The 18,021-nt window shown below is 46.8% G+C and overlaps 1 protein-coding gene across 2 annotated transcripts in view; it reads left to right on the top strand.

Moving 5' to 3' along the window:
• THOC5 (THO complex subunit 5) overlaps positions 1-17,683 on the top strand; it is a 30,487-nt gene extending 12,804 nt beyond the window's left edge. The window contains exons 8-21 of one of the 2 annotated variants that reach the window (XM_080940990.1): positions 317-449; positions 1,102-1,137; positions 2,469-2,546; positions 3,802-3,842; positions 4,019-4,118; positions 4,549-4,657; positions 7,000-7,101; positions 8,304-8,400; positions 8,965-9,079; positions 10,684-10,787; positions 10,893-10,980; positions 13,386-13,501; positions 14,623-14,813; positions 17,522-17,683. In XM_080940990.1, coding sequence (XP_080797116.1) covers positions 317-449; positions 1,102-1,137; positions 2,469-2,546; positions 3,802-3,842; positions 4,019-4,118; positions 4,549-4,657; positions 7,000-7,101; positions 8,304-8,400; positions 8,965-9,079; positions 10,684-10,787; positions 10,893-10,980; positions 13,386-13,501; positions 14,623-14,813; positions 17,522-17,585 — 1,374 coding nt within the window. In that variant the 3' untranslated portion in view covers positions 17,586-17,683. The remainder of the gene's footprint in view (positions 1-316; positions 450-1,101; positions 1,138-2,468; positions 2,547-3,801; positions 3,843-4,018; positions 4,119-4,548; positions 4,658-6,999; positions 7,102-8,303; positions 8,401-8,964; positions 9,080-10,683; positions 10,788-10,892; positions 10,981-13,385; positions 13,502-14,622; positions 14,814-17,521) is intronic. The other variant, XM_080940991.1, reaches the window with a different exon arrangement.
• Positions 17,684-18,021: the final 338 nt, after the last annotated feature.

Here is an 18,021-nt window from a genome sequence, read left to right on the forward strand (position 1 = left end):
ACTTTCAGCTCTTTGATGTTTTCTGATTCTGTCAGAAATACGTGAGTGACATTTTTTCATAATTCCATTTTCTTACTCTCTTGCTGTTATAAAATGTATATTTTTATATTGAGCTTTTGTTTCACCATAGTTCTACTAGTTTATTATGTATCATTTTTGTAAATAAATACTAGCTGCTAGGTGACAGAGCTCAGTAATAGAATGTTTGCCTCACATGTTCAAGTGTCTGGACTCAGTCTCCAGTGCAGCGAAAAGGGTAAAGAAATAGTCACAAAGCCTCCATGTGAGCAGACTAAAAATCTTCCGTTGCTTGCAGGCTTCCCTGCCAGTGCAAGAATACCTGTTCATGCCGTTTGACCAGGCACACAAGCAGTACGAGACTGCCCGGCACCTGCCGCCTCCCCTCTATGTGCTCTTTGTGCAGGCCACTGCATATGGGCAGGCCTGTGGTGAGTATGGGGGCTGGGCAGGGAGGGGGCGATGGGAGAAGCGGCCATAGTGAGGAAGGACTGCCTGCCAGGAGAGCTCCCCAGCTTTGCCCAAGAGCCCTGAGGTGGCAGATGCTGCCTCCCCTTTGTACCTTCAGTGTGGCTGCTACACCAGCTAGTCTGAGGTGTGACTAATGTGATGGCATGTTAGGAACGGCTTTGGATCTTTATGAGGCCGCCTATGTCCACTCTCACACGCTCACTCCCTCAAGATACACCTGGCAGGTCGATCATCGTCTCCTGTTGTGTTTTTGGGGGTGGGTGCTTGGTGAACTGGGGTCCTAGGCAGCACTCCCAGGCTTCCCCAGGCCTGAAACAGCCTGCATGATTTATGGTGCATCTCCCAGTGAGAGGATGAACCCCTGGCCACTCAGGACAGCCTCGACTCTGCTGAGGATTTTAAAGTTTTTGCTCTGCCCAGCACAGCTTTCACTTAGCACTAAACTTTTCTTTCTTGTTCACACCTTATCCCATGGCATCAGACAGACATACACTGTTCCTGTGCATGCCCTGGCCCAGCCATGGCACTAGGACATTACTGTGTCTTTTCTTGTGTCTCCTTGGTCCGTCTGTCTCCTCCTCCCCCCTTGCTCTCTTCCGTTGTCATCATCAGCTCATATGAAACCCTCCTCCCAGCCCCCTAGACAGGGTGAGTAACTCTCTTGTGTTTAAAGTTCTACTGTTTGCACTTCTGTTTTCCTGTAGAATTCAAGACTAAACTATTAAAGGCTGTTGTGGGTAAGGACGGTGACTGTGGTACAGTGACTGCCTGGCATGTGGAGGGTGAACTTGGTCCTCAAGACACTTTCTTGCTTGCTTGGGATGGGGCGGTTTCCAGACATAAAGCAGTAGGTGGCTGTTGGGAGAAGTCTTCCCTCCTTCTTCAAAGTGTTGTTGGGCAAATGGGTTTCAGGGTTCTGTGACATTCTTACCCCTAAGTCAGAGGAGCAGGAACTGGGTGTAGCTTAGGCCCAATTCGATGTCTCATTACTGTCAGGAAGGAAGAAGGCAGAGAAACTAGAGTGCTGCACTTGCCCACAGCAGTAGGATCCCAGAGTTCCACAGAAACATACCGAGAGACTACTCATGACACATTAGGCAGAGTGGAGCAGATTGTCCTGAGTGCTCGAGAGACGAGCTCAAGTCCAGTCAACCTGAAGTGGACTCTGACTCTGCTCCATTTCCTGAGTGTGGTTTGTTACTTCATGAGTACCAAGTTTCTCTACACATGTATTCTAATGTATGCCTCACACAACCTGAGACTTTAGAGTATATTGATTTACTTATTTTGTGGTGCTTGGGATCAAAGCCACAGCCTTATGCATGTTAACCATGTGCTCTTTTGTGCTACATTTCTCACCCCCAAAATTAATGTATCTAAAAATGTAACCCTTAGTTCATTGGTTTCCTGTCGCTCAGCACTACTAATTTCCAGGTCTCTCTTTTATAGACATGGAAACTGAGCTTCAAGTTAGTAAGTTTATCTGCCAGGTCACAAATTCAGTAATGAGTGGAACAGGAATTTACTCAGGTCTGGGACTAGGCTGTAGCATCCATGTTCCTATCTGCTCTTCTCTGCTCCCCAATAAGATGAGATAAGGCAGGCCAGGTGCTTGGTGACATGCAGAATACTGAACTTTTTACAGAGGTGACCCATCATCTCTGGGATGGGGACCGGTGCTGTCTTCTTGGTGTGAACTTTCTTAGGATAGCTGGTGGAAGAGTCCTGTGGGATGACAAACCCTGGGTCTATGTTTCTTGGTTTTGCACAGTCCCAGAGATGTTTAGCTGGGAAGCAGTGCTCTGAATTATCTGTTCTTAGCAACCATAGAGAAAAGATTTTAGGTGCTATGTCTTGGAGTGTTTGTTCTCGCACTCAGGAAGGAGCTGGGGAGGTATAAGAGAGGTGAAGCTGCAGAGTTGGTTTGTACTCAGCAACCTCTCCAGCAGCTTTTCCAAGAGGCCTTTTCTCACCTCTAGATAAGACGTTGTCCGTGGCGATTGAAGGCAGTGTGGACGAAGCCAAAGCTCTTTTCAAGCCCCCTGAGGACTCCCAAGGTAACATGGTGAATGGGATATTCACCAAGGATACCCAGTCACGGCTGAGGTCTTGGTGATTGAGATATAGCTGGACTGGTGTGATATAACAGGAGGCTTGACCTTATGTCAATTCAGGGTAGGCCCAAGAGAACTCAGTTCCCAGTCACCACATGTAGCCTTGGGTTTCAGTCCTGCCACCCTCTAGCACCCAGGAGCACTTTGACCCTAAGAAAGGCAGGTAGTGTTTTTGACCCATTGTAAAAGGTAACTGGTAGCTGGTTATAGGTGGATTCCCACAATCCCTGATTTCTGGAGGTATGGTGGGAAAATTTACAGTGATTTAAACCCAGATTGGTCAATAAAGCAACCTCCAGGCCAGCCGAGATGACATATTGAGATGTCTCAGTGTTGCCCTGTTGTACCTCCAAAAGAAAGACAAATTCTCATATAGAATCATTGTGTAGATTACATGAAAGAATGGTCTTGTCTTCTGCACCCAGCAGCCCTCTAATTATATCAGCAGCCATTGTTACTTATGCTGCTTTTAAAACTATCTCCAAAAAAGGGCTTTATGCTGCATGAAAATGACATTCAAAAGACCTTTGGAAACCAGGACTGGAGGCTGGGGAGATGGCTTCTCAGGTAAAGTGCTTGCCGCACAAACATGAAGACCTGAGTTCTGATCCCCAGCACCCACATCAACAAAACAAAACACAAACCTGGGTATGACAGGGTATGCTCTTACCTTCAGTGTTGGGGGTAGAGAAAGGCAGATCCCAGGAGCTGGCTGGCCAGCCCCTCTAGCAGGAATGTCCAGCTCTGTGAAAGACTTCCTCAAAATAAAACAGCTGGTGCATGCCTTTAATTCAGCACTTGGCAGGCAGAGGCAGGCAAATCTCTGTAAGTTTGAGGCTAGCCTGGTCTACAAAGTGAGTTCCAGGACAGTCAGGTCTACATAGGCCCTGTTTCCAAAGAACAAAAATAAGGTGGAGAAGTGACCGAGTGCATCCAGAGTACAATATCTGGCCTCGTGCACCCAGGTGGGCGAGTTCACGCGAGTACATGCTTCTGCACGCACATGTTTCCACACACACAAAGCCAGGGCTGCTAGGATTATAAGTCATTCTTTCTTTCCATGTTATTTTCTATACCAAGTAAGAAGTAGCTAGTTAACTCAGTACTTATTTGAAGAACTCATACAAAGGTTGAGGTTTGTTATCAGACTGCCTCTGCAGTTACCTCTCTTTTCACTGCCTTCTCTGTGCGGCTTCAGATGATGAGAGCGACTCAGACGCTGAAGAGGAGCAGACCACGGTGAGCCCATTTTCTGTTGTGGGAATATGATGTTTTCAAGACCTAAAAGCAAAAGGAGGAGTGTTGAATAAGTGTCTGGGGGGACAAGAACATGGCAGTGGGCTAGCTGAGACTCTGGGAGGTAGAGATGCAAAGGGAGATCACGTGACTCATGCTTGGGCTTTTGTTTTGTCCAGAAGAGGCGTCGGCCCACTCTCGGGGTTCAGTTGGATGACAAACGCAAGGAGATGCTGAAAAGGCACCCGCTGTCTGTCCTGCTTGATCTGAAGTGCAAAGGTCTGACTGCATTCACTTAGCTTCATAGTACCTAAGAGTGTGGTCAGCTGTGCAAAGCTGTGCAAAGCTCTAGTAAGCCAGAGACTCTTTGCCTGTAATATTTCAGTGTCAGAGAACATTGGGGATTGAGTCTTTCTGCTGAATATCCCAGGAATTGAGCTGAGACCATCAGGTGGCACGTGACTTTATCCTCTGAACTGCCACTCTGACCATTTTTAATTTTATGTGGTGTTTTGTTTCTATTATTCTTTTGAGATGGAGACTTTGGTCCATCTTTAGTCCTGTTGTAGAACTTCCTATATCCACAGGTGGCTGAGAACTTAGAGATCCTCTTGCTTCTTTGCCTTTCAAGAGCTGGGGTTAAATATATGCACCACCACGCCTGGCCTCTGTGTGTTTGATTCACAACTGAACTCTTCTCTTCCTGCAGACAACAGTGTGCTTCATCTGACTTTCTACTATCTCATGAACCTCAACATCATGACAGTGAAAGCCAAAGTGACGACCACCATGGAGCTGATTACCCCCATCAGTGCAGGGTATGGGACAGAAGGAAGAGACGTGGGAGGGGGATGTGCTGAGAGCCCTGTTCTCTAGTCCCCTCTGGCTATCAGAGGATCCTTTGCCATATTGATTTCTGTTACTGTGTCCCCAAAGTTTGGGAATCCTGACAGTGACTGAAATTTAGAAGTGCTCTCTGGTTTACATTTGTGGGACCTCTTACTACACAGCAGATAAAAATCATTTGTTATTTAGAGCAGAGCCAGGCTTTTTACAGCCAATAATGCATGAATGGTATGAAACATGACCAAACTGACAAATTTTCTCATTTTTGTCCCAAAGTGCTAAAATATTGTTTCCCAGCTCCGTTCAGTCCCCAATGTTGTCCTTAATTTGGTGGTAAGGCAGCCACAGTGTCCCTAGGAAGCCCTGACATTGGTAATCTTGTCCTGCTGTCCAGACTGGAAGAACAGAGGACAGAAAAGACTGGGGTAAACTAGCCTGCACTTAGAGGATCACTGCCCCATCCTAGCATCAGCTGGAGAGGGAACCCTGAGGCTCAGGAGGCCCAGGTGTGGTGCCTCTTGCAGCGGACTGCCTAGCTCCTTCCATTCTGCCAGATGGGAGGGCTTCCTGGCTTCTTCAGGCTTCTTGCAGCCTAGGTGGTTTTTTGGGTTTCCTGGGGCATGCTGGATGCAGTTAACTTTGTTCCCAGCAGAGGGAGCCCAAAGCTTGTATTTTCCTTCACTGAGTAGTTCTAGGTCTCTGTTTCTGTCTCTTTGTCTCTCTCTGTCTCCCCCCACCCCCGTGTCTGTCTCTGTTTCTCTCTGTCTCCCTGCCCTCCCCACCCTGTGTCTGTCTCTCTGTCTCCCCCCCCACCTCTCTCTCACTGTGTAGTCTTGGCTGCTATGTAGACCTTCCAACTCACAGAGATCCTCCTGCTTCTTGAATTCAAGTTCTAGCTGGGCTGTGTAGAAAGTTCCAGGCTAAGATACATAGTAAGACCCTATCTCCAAAAGAATAAGTAACTTTTGAGAGGTAGAAATGCTAACTACTCTAATCATTACTCATTGAATTCGTTTGTCAAATTACTACACCATGCCCTGCAGATGTATACTGTCTTTCTATATGTACAATATAGAGACATCACATCATCAAGGACCTGCGCTCAGTGTCCAGCTCACTTATAAAAATTTAATTGATCATGTAAAATTATTGCTGTAATTATTTCTGGCAGTATTTCTATTTATAATTTCATTTGGCTTTCCTTCTCCAAAGTAGTGCTTGGCTACCAGATAACTTGTCTGTGTGTCTGTGTACATGTGCAGATATATGTGTGTGGGGAGCAAAGGTTTGACATTAGGGTCTTCCCTCAGCCACTCTCCACCTTACTTTTGAAACAGGTCTCACTGATCTTGGAGTCTACAGATTCAGCTAGACTGGTTGGCCAGAAAGCCCAGGGATCCTTCAGTCCCACCTCCTCAGGGACTATAGGTGTGTCCTGGCTGCTGTGCCTGGGTGTTTATTTGGATGGTGGACATTGAACTCAGGTGATCATGCTTTGCAAGCAAGCACTTTATGAGCTGAGTTATGTTATCAGCCCCACAATATAATTCTGGAAGGGATCATTTTAAAAGCAGCAAAATATTAAAGACTCCTGTTCTCAGGGGCCAGGAAGATGGCTTCTTAGATAAAAGCACTTGGTACCCAGTTCAATGACCTGAACGCAGTTCCCAGAACTCCTGTACAAAAACAGCTATGATCACTTACCCTTCAGCCCCAATTGCTTGGAGTATATTATACCAGGCAGAAACAGAGAGACCTTCCTCAATAAGATAGAGGACAAGAAGTGACTACTGAGAACTGTCTTCTGTGTGCCACAGTACACACACGTGCACAAAATAAAGGAAAAATTGCTCTTCTTTCTGACCTGAGCTTCAATGTCCTATCTTTTAAAGCCTTGAGTTTATACCTTGAGAAATGGGATAATAATCCTTTCTGTTCACAAGGCTTGTGAAGAGTCCACTGGCTTGAAGCACATAAATGATTTGGCTCACAGGAAGCATTCAGTGGAAGATGGTGGTAGAGCCAGGTGTGTTGGGGCAAGCCTTTAGTCCCAGCACTCAGAGGCAAAAGCAGGCAGATCTCTGAGTTTTTTGTGGCCAGCCTGGTCTACAGAGTGAGTTTCAGAACAGCCAGCCACACAGAGAAATCTTATTTCCCCTACACACCACCCCCTCCCAAAAGAAACCCCAATAACAACAAAAAGATGGTGGTTGGCTTCCTGAGAGCTGAATGGTGCATTGCCACTCTCAAATGCCCAGGTCTACTCTGAGACTCCACACTGGTCAGCATTCTCACTGCAGTCTTTTCTTTGCAGAGACTTACTGTCTCCTGACTCAGTCTTGAGCTGCTTGTATCCTGGAGATCATGGAAAGAAAACTCCAAATCCAGCCAATCAGTATCAGTTTGATAAAGTTGGGTGAGTAAATAGGGTTTCAACCTTTTCTGATTCTTTGACTATATCTGGAGACCTATTAGGTCCACCCAGAGGACCTTGGGGCTGGAGGGGACATCTTCCTGTTCTTATGTAGAAGGCAAAGGGATGTCATGGGAAGATGGACAATTGGGAAGTGTAGGGATACTAGTGTTAGGCCTGTGGCTCTGTGGTACTATGGTGGGGTAGATCCTTAGTACCACCAAAACCCAACCAACCAACCAACCAAAAACCCAGTATCTATAATAAATATGTGGAAGTGTCCTAAGGTGACCTATGAAGATAGATCACTAATCTCCTGACCCAGAAACCCTACAAAATGATGCAACTTGAGAAGTTAAAATCTTTGTGTTCATTTTACAAAGACCTGTGAAACTATGCAGGCCATCACGGTTATATATTTATCTGGGAAGTGTCTGAAAGATGTCGCTTTAAATAAGCCATGGCTGCCATTGGGCCACATAACATGGAATTAGTAGATGTGCTTAGGCTAAACAGTGGGGGTTGGACACATGGGGTCAGTGGCCAAAGAGGAATGTTAAATTTTTGCTCCACATGCTTACAAATGCAGAGCAATGCTGGATATATGGGTTTGGATGTAGATTCTCTAGTCACTGAACAAAGTGCATAAGACATGCAGAACCTTACAGAACTCATGGCCAGAGTAACCTGTATACAACTCCCCCACCCTGGAATGATCCTCAAAGAAAAGGAACAAAAGGTTCCAAAGCCAGTAGAGGATGCTGCACAAAAGAAAAAGATATCCCTGAAGAAACAAAAACTTAAGGCACAGGAATAAATTCAGCATAAGTTCAGAAAAAAAGTACAACCAAACAAACAAAAACAAAATGTGTGCATTTTGGTTCTCTTGAGTGTTTGAGAGTTAGAAGCCGATTTGCATGTGGGTAGCACAGTAAAGCGGTTAGTAGACCGACCGCCTTTTCGAGATCTGCCTTATGACTGGCACAAGGGTTTCCAGGCAAAAGAAGTAAATAATGGAGATACATTCCAGGCAGAGATCTTATGCAGTTAGGCAGCTTCCGCTTGTGGGACGGGTTTGCAGGGCAGGTGTATCCTGGGGCCATGCAGTGTTAGCGATGAGCATCAGGCCTTGTGTGAAGATGCCGTTCCAGAGCTGCATTCCCAACTCATAACATTATTTTATTCTGTCTTGTTTTTATTTCCAGCATCCTGACTTTGAGAGACTATGTACTTGAGTTAGGTCACCCCTACTTGTGGGTACAGAAGCTGGGTGGCCTCCACTTCCCCAAAGAGCAGCCCCAGGTGTGTATTCTGACCCCGCCTCCTTGGCTGAGGGGCGGTACCTGGACACATTATAGAAAGGCCTCTGATAGCTTCGTATGGTTTTGATCTAGCAGAACATCTTTTTTGGAGGCTATGATCTGACCTGCATTTAGTGCCTCGGGACACTAAAATACCCTACCCAGTCTTCAAGTGTTAAACTGACTTGGCTGTCCATGGGAGCTGTGTAGCCGTCTAAACCAAAGATATCTCAGTCTTGCCCCAGATAGGGCACAGCTACATCTTTTGCTGCCCTTGAGCTTATGTGCAGGGATGCTACAAATGAGGATGGGTAGAATCCCAGGGCAGACACCTTCGAAGCCTGCCTTTTCTCAGAAGCTGGGCATAGATTCATGGAGCCCTGGTATCTTGTGTTTTTTGCCAGGTGTAGCATTTTACCTGCCACAGTGAGCAAACTGCCATTCCCAAAAAGCACCTGCCTCGGGACATGGCTGTGCATTCTGGCTGGTCCCAGGGGGGATGGCAGCCCCTGGAAGAAGGAAAGGGGAGCTCTCACACGTATCCTTTATTGTCATTCACTATTAGCACACAGTGATGGCTGACCACTCACAGAGCGCCAGCCACATGGAGACCACCATGAAACTGCTGAAGACCAGGGTGCAGTCCCGCCTGGCTCTCCACAAACAGTTCGCATCTCTGGGTAAGCTGGGGCAAGGATTAGGGCCTGACAGCCACCCCGTCATCATATGAACAGAAACCACATCCTTTATCTCAGGACTTGTAAATCCTGATTACAGATCAAGGAGACCTGTGTTCCTGGCCTTACTGAGCAGGAGATGTTAGTGGCAGTGGGAAAAGCTGCAGGGCCCATTCAGACAGAGGTCTGAGCTCCCTGCAGACTCATCAGTTCTGTGTCAGCCCTCCCAGAGGACACCAAAGCCATGGGCACAGGTTCACAGGTCCACCAAGGCAGCGTATCCTAGGAGCATACATCACAAATCATATGAATTTGGCAGGTATTTAATGAGAGTCTAATCCATGCTGGTACCCCATATAGCCTGAGAGGAGGAACAGTGGGATCCTGTATTCACTGAGCTCACATTCAGCTCACTGGTTGTAGTTATGCAGAGTCCCCCCTACTATCCTTTCCCTAAGACCTACTAAGCAAGTACTTCCAAGTACAGTTGAGCCCCATGGCTTTTCTTCTAAGTTCCCAGGTGATTATCATGAACCACTGACCTGTGTAGTAGCCACATGGATTCTTTTACTTAATTCAGTAGAAATGTGATGGGTATTTACAAGACACTTATAGGGCAGGTTTTGGAGGGAATCACTGTCAGGACTGGAGAGATGGTTCAGTGGTTAAGAGCACTGACTGCTTTTCCGGAGGTCCTGAGTTCAAATCCCACCAACCCCATGGTGACTCACAACCATCTATAATGGGATCTGATGCCCTCTTCTGATGTGTCTGAAGACAGTGACAGTATACTCATATTAATAAAAATTAATTTAAAAAATTTAAAGAATCACTATATGCTGTGTGTTGGTGGCACATGCCTTTAGTCCTAGCACCTGGGAGACAGAGGCAGGCCGACCTCTATGAGTTTGAGGCCAGTCTAGTATACAGAGCAAGTTCTAGGATGTCTAGGGCTACACAGAGAAACCCTGTCTCAAAAAAACAAAATAAGTAAATCAAAAGAATCACTGTCAAGCTAGGCATTGGTTTTCCAGGACCTATCTGGACACAAGAACCCTCTTCCCTGGCTCCAGGCCAGTTCTTTGGTTCCATGTGGACTCCAGCACAGCACCTCAAATCCCTCAGGCCTTGCTCCCCACTCAGCATTGCCAGCATTGTCAAGGTTGGATGATTGTCATCAGATAGTGTCCCTCTGTTGGCATATTTGTTTGTTGAAACACCAGCAGGGAACTGACACAGAACACTGCAGTTGGTTTTTCTGTCAAGGTCAGCTGAGAGAACCGTGCTCTCAGCTATTTGATCTAATTAGCAGTTCACGCTGCAGAGGCACTGATGCTAGTTACAGCCTCAGGGTCATGCTTTGCTTCCGTTGTCTGCATTAAGGATAAAGCACCATGAGTGCAGGTGCTGGGCCTGACCCCAGGAGATGTCAGGTTGGAATGCCTCTATTCCTGGCATGTGATGAGCAGGCACTTCTTGAGCTTCACATGTACTGGACAAGTGGCAAGGCCACCTCAGCCCTCCACCGAGCCACAGGCTAGTTGCTAATCCCCCAGCTGTGGCACCTGATTTCTACCTGTAATGCCTCCTGCCTTGCTCTCTCTTAGAACATGGCATTGTGCCAGTTACCAGCGATTGCCAGTACCTCTTCCCTGCCAAAGTTGTTTCTCGACTGGTAAAGTGGGTGATAATTGCCCATGAAGATTACACGGTAGGTAGAACTATGAGCATGTCACCTCTCAGTTCCTGTCCCCAACCCCTGCCATCAGTGCAGAGGCTTTCAAGGAGCAGCAGCTCATACTGGTTCCTGTTCTAGGAGCTGCACTTCACTAAGGACATCGTAGAGGCAGGACTGGCTGGAGACACCAATCTCTACTACCTGGCGCTTATTGAAAGGGGAACAGGTAGGTGATTGCTCTGAAGTGTCTGTCACAAGTGCCTGGAAGTTGCACAAAAGAAGCAAAAAGGTCCTAGAATTCTTCATGGCGATTCACACACACTAGTGACTAGGGGCACCCATTTTAGTGAGGACTTGTTCTGATACACAGCCATAGTTCCATGTCATTAAATCCTCACAACGGTCACTGGGTGGGCTTATCCCACTCACTAGCTGAGGAAAGTCTGGGGGAGTCAAAGCTTGGTCTCACCTCAGCTTTCAGCTTGGTTTTGCTTTCTGTTTCACTTCTCTTCCTGCGAACAGAAGGGCAGGGCTGTTTCTTGGGTTGTAAAGATCGGATAACAGACCCTCCCTCCTTCTCCACAGTCCCTGTGAAGTCTGGACCCCAATCCTGTGGTTCCTAGCTCTTCTGACATCTGATCCTGCCAGGGCCTTCCAGGATGGTCACTGACGTCATGCTCAGGCACCGGGCTGTTATCCTCACCTCACAGCTATGGTCCCTGAGCTGAGGAAGATGTCCATGGCCCTTCATTTGTCAATTAGGTTGAGTGATATAATAAGATTTGTGAACTGGAGATTCAGGGGTAGAACACTTGCCTAGCATACCTCAGACCTTAGATTTATTCCCCCAAATGCCACAAAAGATAAGTTAAACAAAATTTATTTCCCAAAGCTGGAAGCATTATTAAAGAAGAGCTTATTTAGCTCATAAGTGTGTGGGTTTGCTTGTTGCAATTTTTATTAAATTTATTTAATGTATGTGTGTGCACTCAGGTATAAGACACAAGCACGCACACACACACAAGTGATAACAAGTTATCAGAGGACAGCTGGAGGGACTTCTTTTCTACAACCTTATGGGTTCCAAGGATCAAATTCGGGTCATGAGGTGTAGGAGCAGGCATCTTTACCAATGAACTTATCCTATTGGCCTGTGTGTGTGTGTGTGTGTGTGTGTGTGTGTGTGTGTGTGTGTGTGTGTGTGTGTTTTGTTTTATTGAGACAGTCTCATGTAGCTCTAGCTGGTCTGGAACTCACAGAGCTCCATCTACCTCTGAAATGGAAGGCATGCACTGCCACACTGTTTTAGTTTTGTCCTTGAGATCAGCTCAGGCTGGCCTTGAACTTCGATCCTTTTTTCTTAGTCTCCAGAGCACTGGGATTGCACACATGAGCCACCATAACTAGTTTAGCTTTACTATTGGAAGGCTGAAAGTCCCAGGTGACCTGACGACTATCTGTGAGGAGCCTCATGGCAGTGATGATGCAGAGATGTGGAGAAGGCACAGGTGAAAAGGAAGCAGAGTCTTGATAGAAGTCCCTTAAGCCTTTCAGAAGGCAATTTCTTCTCTTCCAAAACCCAGCTATCTCTCATTAGAGCCCACTTCTGCAGGTTCAACCTGGCAGCAGCATGAGGGAACCAACTTAATTATACGTTCAGTAATGCATATGAGGCAAATCAGACGTACCAATCCGAAGACATCTAGGAGTCAGGGAGAGGGCTCAGTGGGTTAAAGCGCTTGCTGCATAATCCTAATGACCTGAACTTGATTCCTGGAAGCCACGTCAGCATGTGGAATGGAGTATCTCTAATCCTGGCACTCCTAGGGGAGGAAGGGGCAGAGGCTGTCAGCAGAGGGAAATGTAATATGTGAAGATAGTTTCATTGCTGATTATAAATGCAGATCTGATGCCAGGCCGTTCTGGTTGGACTCAGTCTTGTATTTTTTGCAGCTACTTACTGGGAACAGTTTCTGTCAGAGCCTCCCTCAGACAGACATGATGTGAGAAGCTGGGACCATTTGCCACTAGTCCTAGGTGGGAGTCAGAGCAGGAGGAGCAGGGGTTCAAAGTCGTTCTTGATTATATATTGAATTTGAGGCTAGCTTGGGCTACATGAGACTCTCTTAACCGTGATAACAAATTCTTTTTAGAAAGAAAGTTGAAGAGATGGCTCAGTGGTTAGGAGTACTGGCTGCTCATCCAGAGGTCTCTGGCACCTACATGGCAGCTCACAACTGTCTGTAACTTCAGTCCCAGGGATCTAATGCCTTCTTCTGACTCCTGAAGGTGCTGCATGCATGTTGGTACCAAGATACATGGAGGCAAACAACCAAACACCAGCATATATACACACATGCACCCAATTTTTAAAATTATGACATTTCTCGAGGTAGCAGGTTTAATCCATTGACAAACACCAGCAAGTAGAACACGATCTTTGGAGGAACCAGAGTCGCTGTACCTTATACTGAGGACCTGGCAGCTCAGCTTACATTCTAGAACAGTCAGTAACAGCATGCTCGGCAGCACGTCAGTCAGAGGAGGCATTATTGTTGGCTCTGGGACGTGTGGAGAGCACTATGGAAGGCTGGGTAATCACTGATCTTTTTTTTTTTTGCCTCTTCTCAGCTAAACTTCAGGCTGCTGTGGTACTGAACCCTGGCTACTCTTCCATCCCACCTGTTTTCCGACTCTGTCTAAACTGGAAAGGGGAGAAAACCAACAGCAACGATGACAATATTCGGGTAAGACCCACATGGGTGGCAGGGGGACAGCGAAAGCCCTAGAGATGAGAGCAGTGGCCAGGTCTACAGCTCCCGAGGCCATGGGCAGTGTGTTACTCTGGGACAGGGACTTACCAGGACTGCTCAGTTTCCCTGCGGCCCACAGCTTTCCCACTTAGCACTGTTAACTAGTAAAGTGCCAGTACACCATGCCAGCACCTGACAGACAGACACAGACAGCTAGAAGCCGGAGAAACCTTAGCCCCTCCCCAAGCCCAGTATGTTTATTACATAAGGTTGAGTAGGGAAGCAGGGTTATGTATGGTACAGAGATGGATCAAGGAGGTGGGTTTGGCCAGCCTCAACAGGTTGGGCTGTAGGGAGCCATCGCCTGGCCATAAATACCCATTTTCTGTATACATCAACATCTACACACAGAAACAAGAAAGGCTTTGGCATTCCTCCTAGCTCATGTAGGGCAGGGGTAGGTTTTGCCATACTCGTGTGGGTCTGAGGCTAGGGTCCTAGATAGGCTAGTTCCTGTCAACAACACAAATCTACTTGGGATTTCATGCACTCAGGGTTTCCTACACTCTCTACAGCAAGGCGTGGTGGCAGCACTGGGGAGGTAGAACAGACAGATCTCTGTGATTTCAAGGCCAGTGTGGTCTACACAGTAAGTTCCAGGCCAGCCAAGACTACACAGTGAGACCCTGCCTCCAAAAAACCCAAGAGGTTTTCTTAAAATTTTGTCACCTTGGGCTTCTGTGAGATGGTAAATAAACTCAGAAGCATTATAGCAAACTCAGATTCAGTGAGGGTGCTGTAGCTCCTGCTCAAGGCCATGCCTCTTGGTGGGACTTTGTAGCCTGTGGCCACAGGGCATGACTTCCTCTACATGCCCGTGTTCCTTGCTGGAGGTATTAGGGGTGGGAAGGTGGGTGATAATTAGGAGGATTCTATTGTCTTGAGGAAACGAGGTCTCTGGACAAGGCTATTGCACAGCTGTGTGTACAACTCCTGAGCAGGCACCAACTGTAGCTTGTGATGCCATCCTGCTCGGCCATGAGGTAAAAGCATGGCCACTGTGCTCAGCCATACTGAGGAAGCAAATGCTGAGGTGCTGGCTTCTACCCACACAGGCTATGGAGAGTGAAGTCAACGTGTGCTATAAGGAGCTGTGTGGCCCTCGGCCCAGTCACCAGCTCTTGACCAACCAGCTACAGAGGCTGTGTGTGCTGCTGGATGTCTACCTAGAGACCGAGAGCCATGATGACAGTGTAGAAGGCCCCAAGGAATTTCCTCAGGAGAAGATGTGCCTTCGGCTCTTTAGGTGAGTAGAGGGCTGGGTTCTTGTGACCTCTCATGAGGACATGAACAGAGATTGCAGTCCTCTAGAAGACTAGGTCTCATTGGACAGGGCCTGGCATATAAGGCATCTGTCTTTGTAGCAGAAAATTCTGCTTGACAGATTTCCAGGAAAAACTTGTTTTCTCCTTCCTGAGACTTCCCTGAAACTGAAGCCTGGCTCACCTGTTCTTGGTTACCCCCTGAGCAAGCAACCAAGGAAACTGCACTGAGCCATGCTGCAAAGCTTTGACTGAACTTTGATTGTTTTCTTTGGGAAACAGCGGGGCCTGTTTTCTTTTGTTATCCAAGCAGGCACTGTAGGTGGTGCATCCCCACTGTCACTGGTAAGTTTTCTGGCATCCAAGTCCCTTGGTGAGATTCAAGACAGTGGGCAATCAGGCAGCACAGGGGAAAACAGAAAAGGCAGGCAGGTAAGCATGCTTAGCAGTCCGTTCCAGCCAGCACTAAGGCTGAAGCTGGGGAGGGAGACAGTCTATAGAGCTCAGGTTGACCAGAAGATTCCTGCTCCAAATTTGGGGTTCAGAGTATGCTCTTGGCAATGTGTGTGGGCTTGCAGTACCTCAGACTAGTTTTCCATTTTTATGGGTATTAGAGTTTCTTTCCTGACCCCTCATGTGTTTGTTTTTTTCCAGAACCCTAGAGAATACTTCTTAGTCTCCCTTCTTAAGTCTCCTTCTGTTTTGGACAAGAGGGTTAAACAAACAAACAAACAAACAAACAAACAAAAAACTGTGCTTGGATTATCTTTATGATCTATCAGGCCTAGTGTCACAACTGATGCCTATAATTTTAGCACTTGGAAGTTGGAGGCAAGAGGATTGCCCTGAGGTCAGGGCTAGCCTTGGCTACAGAATAAACAAAACCAAAAGTTCTTCACCTTGCTCTCAGTCTTATTCTTTTTTTTTTTTTTAAAGATTTATTTATTTATTATATGTGAGTACACTCTCACTCCCCTCAGACACACCAGAGGAGGGCATCAGATTCAATTACAGATGGTTGTGAGCCACCATGTGGTTGCTGGGATTCAAACTCAGGACCTCTGGAAGAGCAGTCAGTGCTCTTAACCTCTGAGCCATCTCTCCAGCCCCCCAGTCTTATTCTTGAGAAGCCAGTTGTAACATACAGGGAAGTGTCCTAGCCTTGTCCCTCTTGTCCGGCACTTCTGTTGCCCTGGTTCATTCTGTTGTTTAATAATAAACGGAAATGTCCCAGTGCTTCCCAAGGAAGCAGAGCTGACCGCCGAATGCCAGCCCAAGTCTTGCTCTCTGCAGTGGTCTGTGTGAAGTCTCAGCTCTTTCCACCTCCAGCACATTTGCAGGATGGGAGCCCCACACAGCCTGTGCTTGCTCTCTCTCAAATGGTTCCTGGAAGACTCGTTTCCTCAAGTGTTGAGCTGTATCCGTGCTGTGGCCGGTCTTAACATCATAACTGACGGGTGGCTTGCACAGTTCTTGGCCTGGAGTCTAGCTGACAGCTGGGGTTCGGGTCATCAAGAGACTGAGTGCAAGGTGCTGCTGTGAGCTGGGAGACCTTAGCTTCGGCTTGGACTGAGACTTTGCCCCTCTGCCTAGGTGTACCCCTCTACTGTTTGGAGGCTTATAATGCCATGCCTGATCTCAGAGTCAGCTCCAGCTTCCACCTATGAGATAGGAAGTCTTGGTATTTTCACCCTCAAGCAGCACATACTTCATGTGTTAATGGAAAAATTAAACTGAGATGAAGAAGTGTCAGTACAGTACAGGCTGAAAAAGAAGATTTTAATGCCCTTTAGCCACCAGAAAAGAGTAGAACTTTCCTTACTTTTTCTGCTCTCTGCTGCCCACTCACATATGTCTTAGTTCCTTTTTTACTGTAATAAAAACACCATGACTAAAACCAGCTTGGGGATGAAAGGGTTAACTCCACTTTGCAGTTCCAGTCCTTCATGAAGAAAAGGCAGGGTAGCAATGAAAGCAGAGGCCATGGAGGAATGCTGCTTACTGGCTTGCTTGCTCACTCCACTTGTTTCTTCCCATTTGTGTTGAGAAAAAACTGCTCTGTACACATACTCCCTTAGACCAAGTCCCTGAGTATCACCTGTTACTGCTTGTTGAATGTCAGTCATAGACAGACATGGGCAAAGTAGAAGCCCTTTTTTGCAGATGTTTGACTTTATGGAGATGTGTGGAACATGTCCCTCATGGAACATGAAGATTTTGCCTGAGGACTCAGAGTTACTGCTAAAATCTTCACAGGGAGGACATTTGAACCTAGATCTTGGCCTTCCTGGAACAAACAGGCTTTGGTGTCAGCTCTCTGATTGTGTTCCGTTGCTTCCTGGCCATGCACTATTGTACACAATCCCGCTTCCTTTGCAGTTGTAGAAATAGTGTTGATAAAGTTATAAGCAATGATCCAAAACATGTTTGGGCACTGCACACTGTCCCCAAAATGTCTGATTAAAGGATCCTCCAGGTTCACACGTTTGTAAGCACATAGAGACACTTTTACAAAGATGGTGTTACTTCTTCACCAGTGTGGTCTGGCTTCTCACCATGCCCTGTGCTTGAACTATGCAGCTCTGACTTTCCCCTAGTGACAGCTATGTGGCATTCTTTTGTGAGTGAACTGTAATTTATTTTATCAGTCCAGAAGGCATGCTCTTAACTGCTCTCTCCTTTGTTTCTCTAGGGGTCCGAATAGGATGAAGCCGTTTAAATATAACCATCCTCAGGGATTCTTCAGCCACCGCTGATTTCTCTCTCTACTTGTCATCCCCCAAAGCCCTGCCCTGGCTCCTGGGTATCTGCTTTTTGCTTTGACCACATGTGGTTCTTGATATTTTCCAAAGACATCGGCTAATTAAAATGTCATCTGACCAAATGGCCTCTGTTTGTAGCTCCTTGGGCAGTCTGGAAGAGCAGGTGGGACCATGGCAGCATGAAGACTTCTGGATACGGTTTTTAAGAGTGGCAGAGAAAAATAGGATGTACCCTGCTTATCCACACCTGCCTTGACAAAGCATCTAGATCTCTACATCAGTAGATCCAAATATTCCTTTCTTAGCCTTCATTCTTTCTGCTAGACCTGTCTTTGTCCCTCATAGCTTAAGTCTTGGCAGCTGGATGTGTTAAATGCCTGACATTGCAACAACATTAAATAGAAAACAGACACCACAGAAAATAATTCTA

This window comes from Micromys minutus (genome assembly GCF_963924665.1).
Source record: "Micromys minutus genome assembly, chromosome: 1".
NCBI lineage: Eukaryota > Metazoa > Chordata > Mammalia > Rodentia > Muridae > Micromys > Micromys minutus.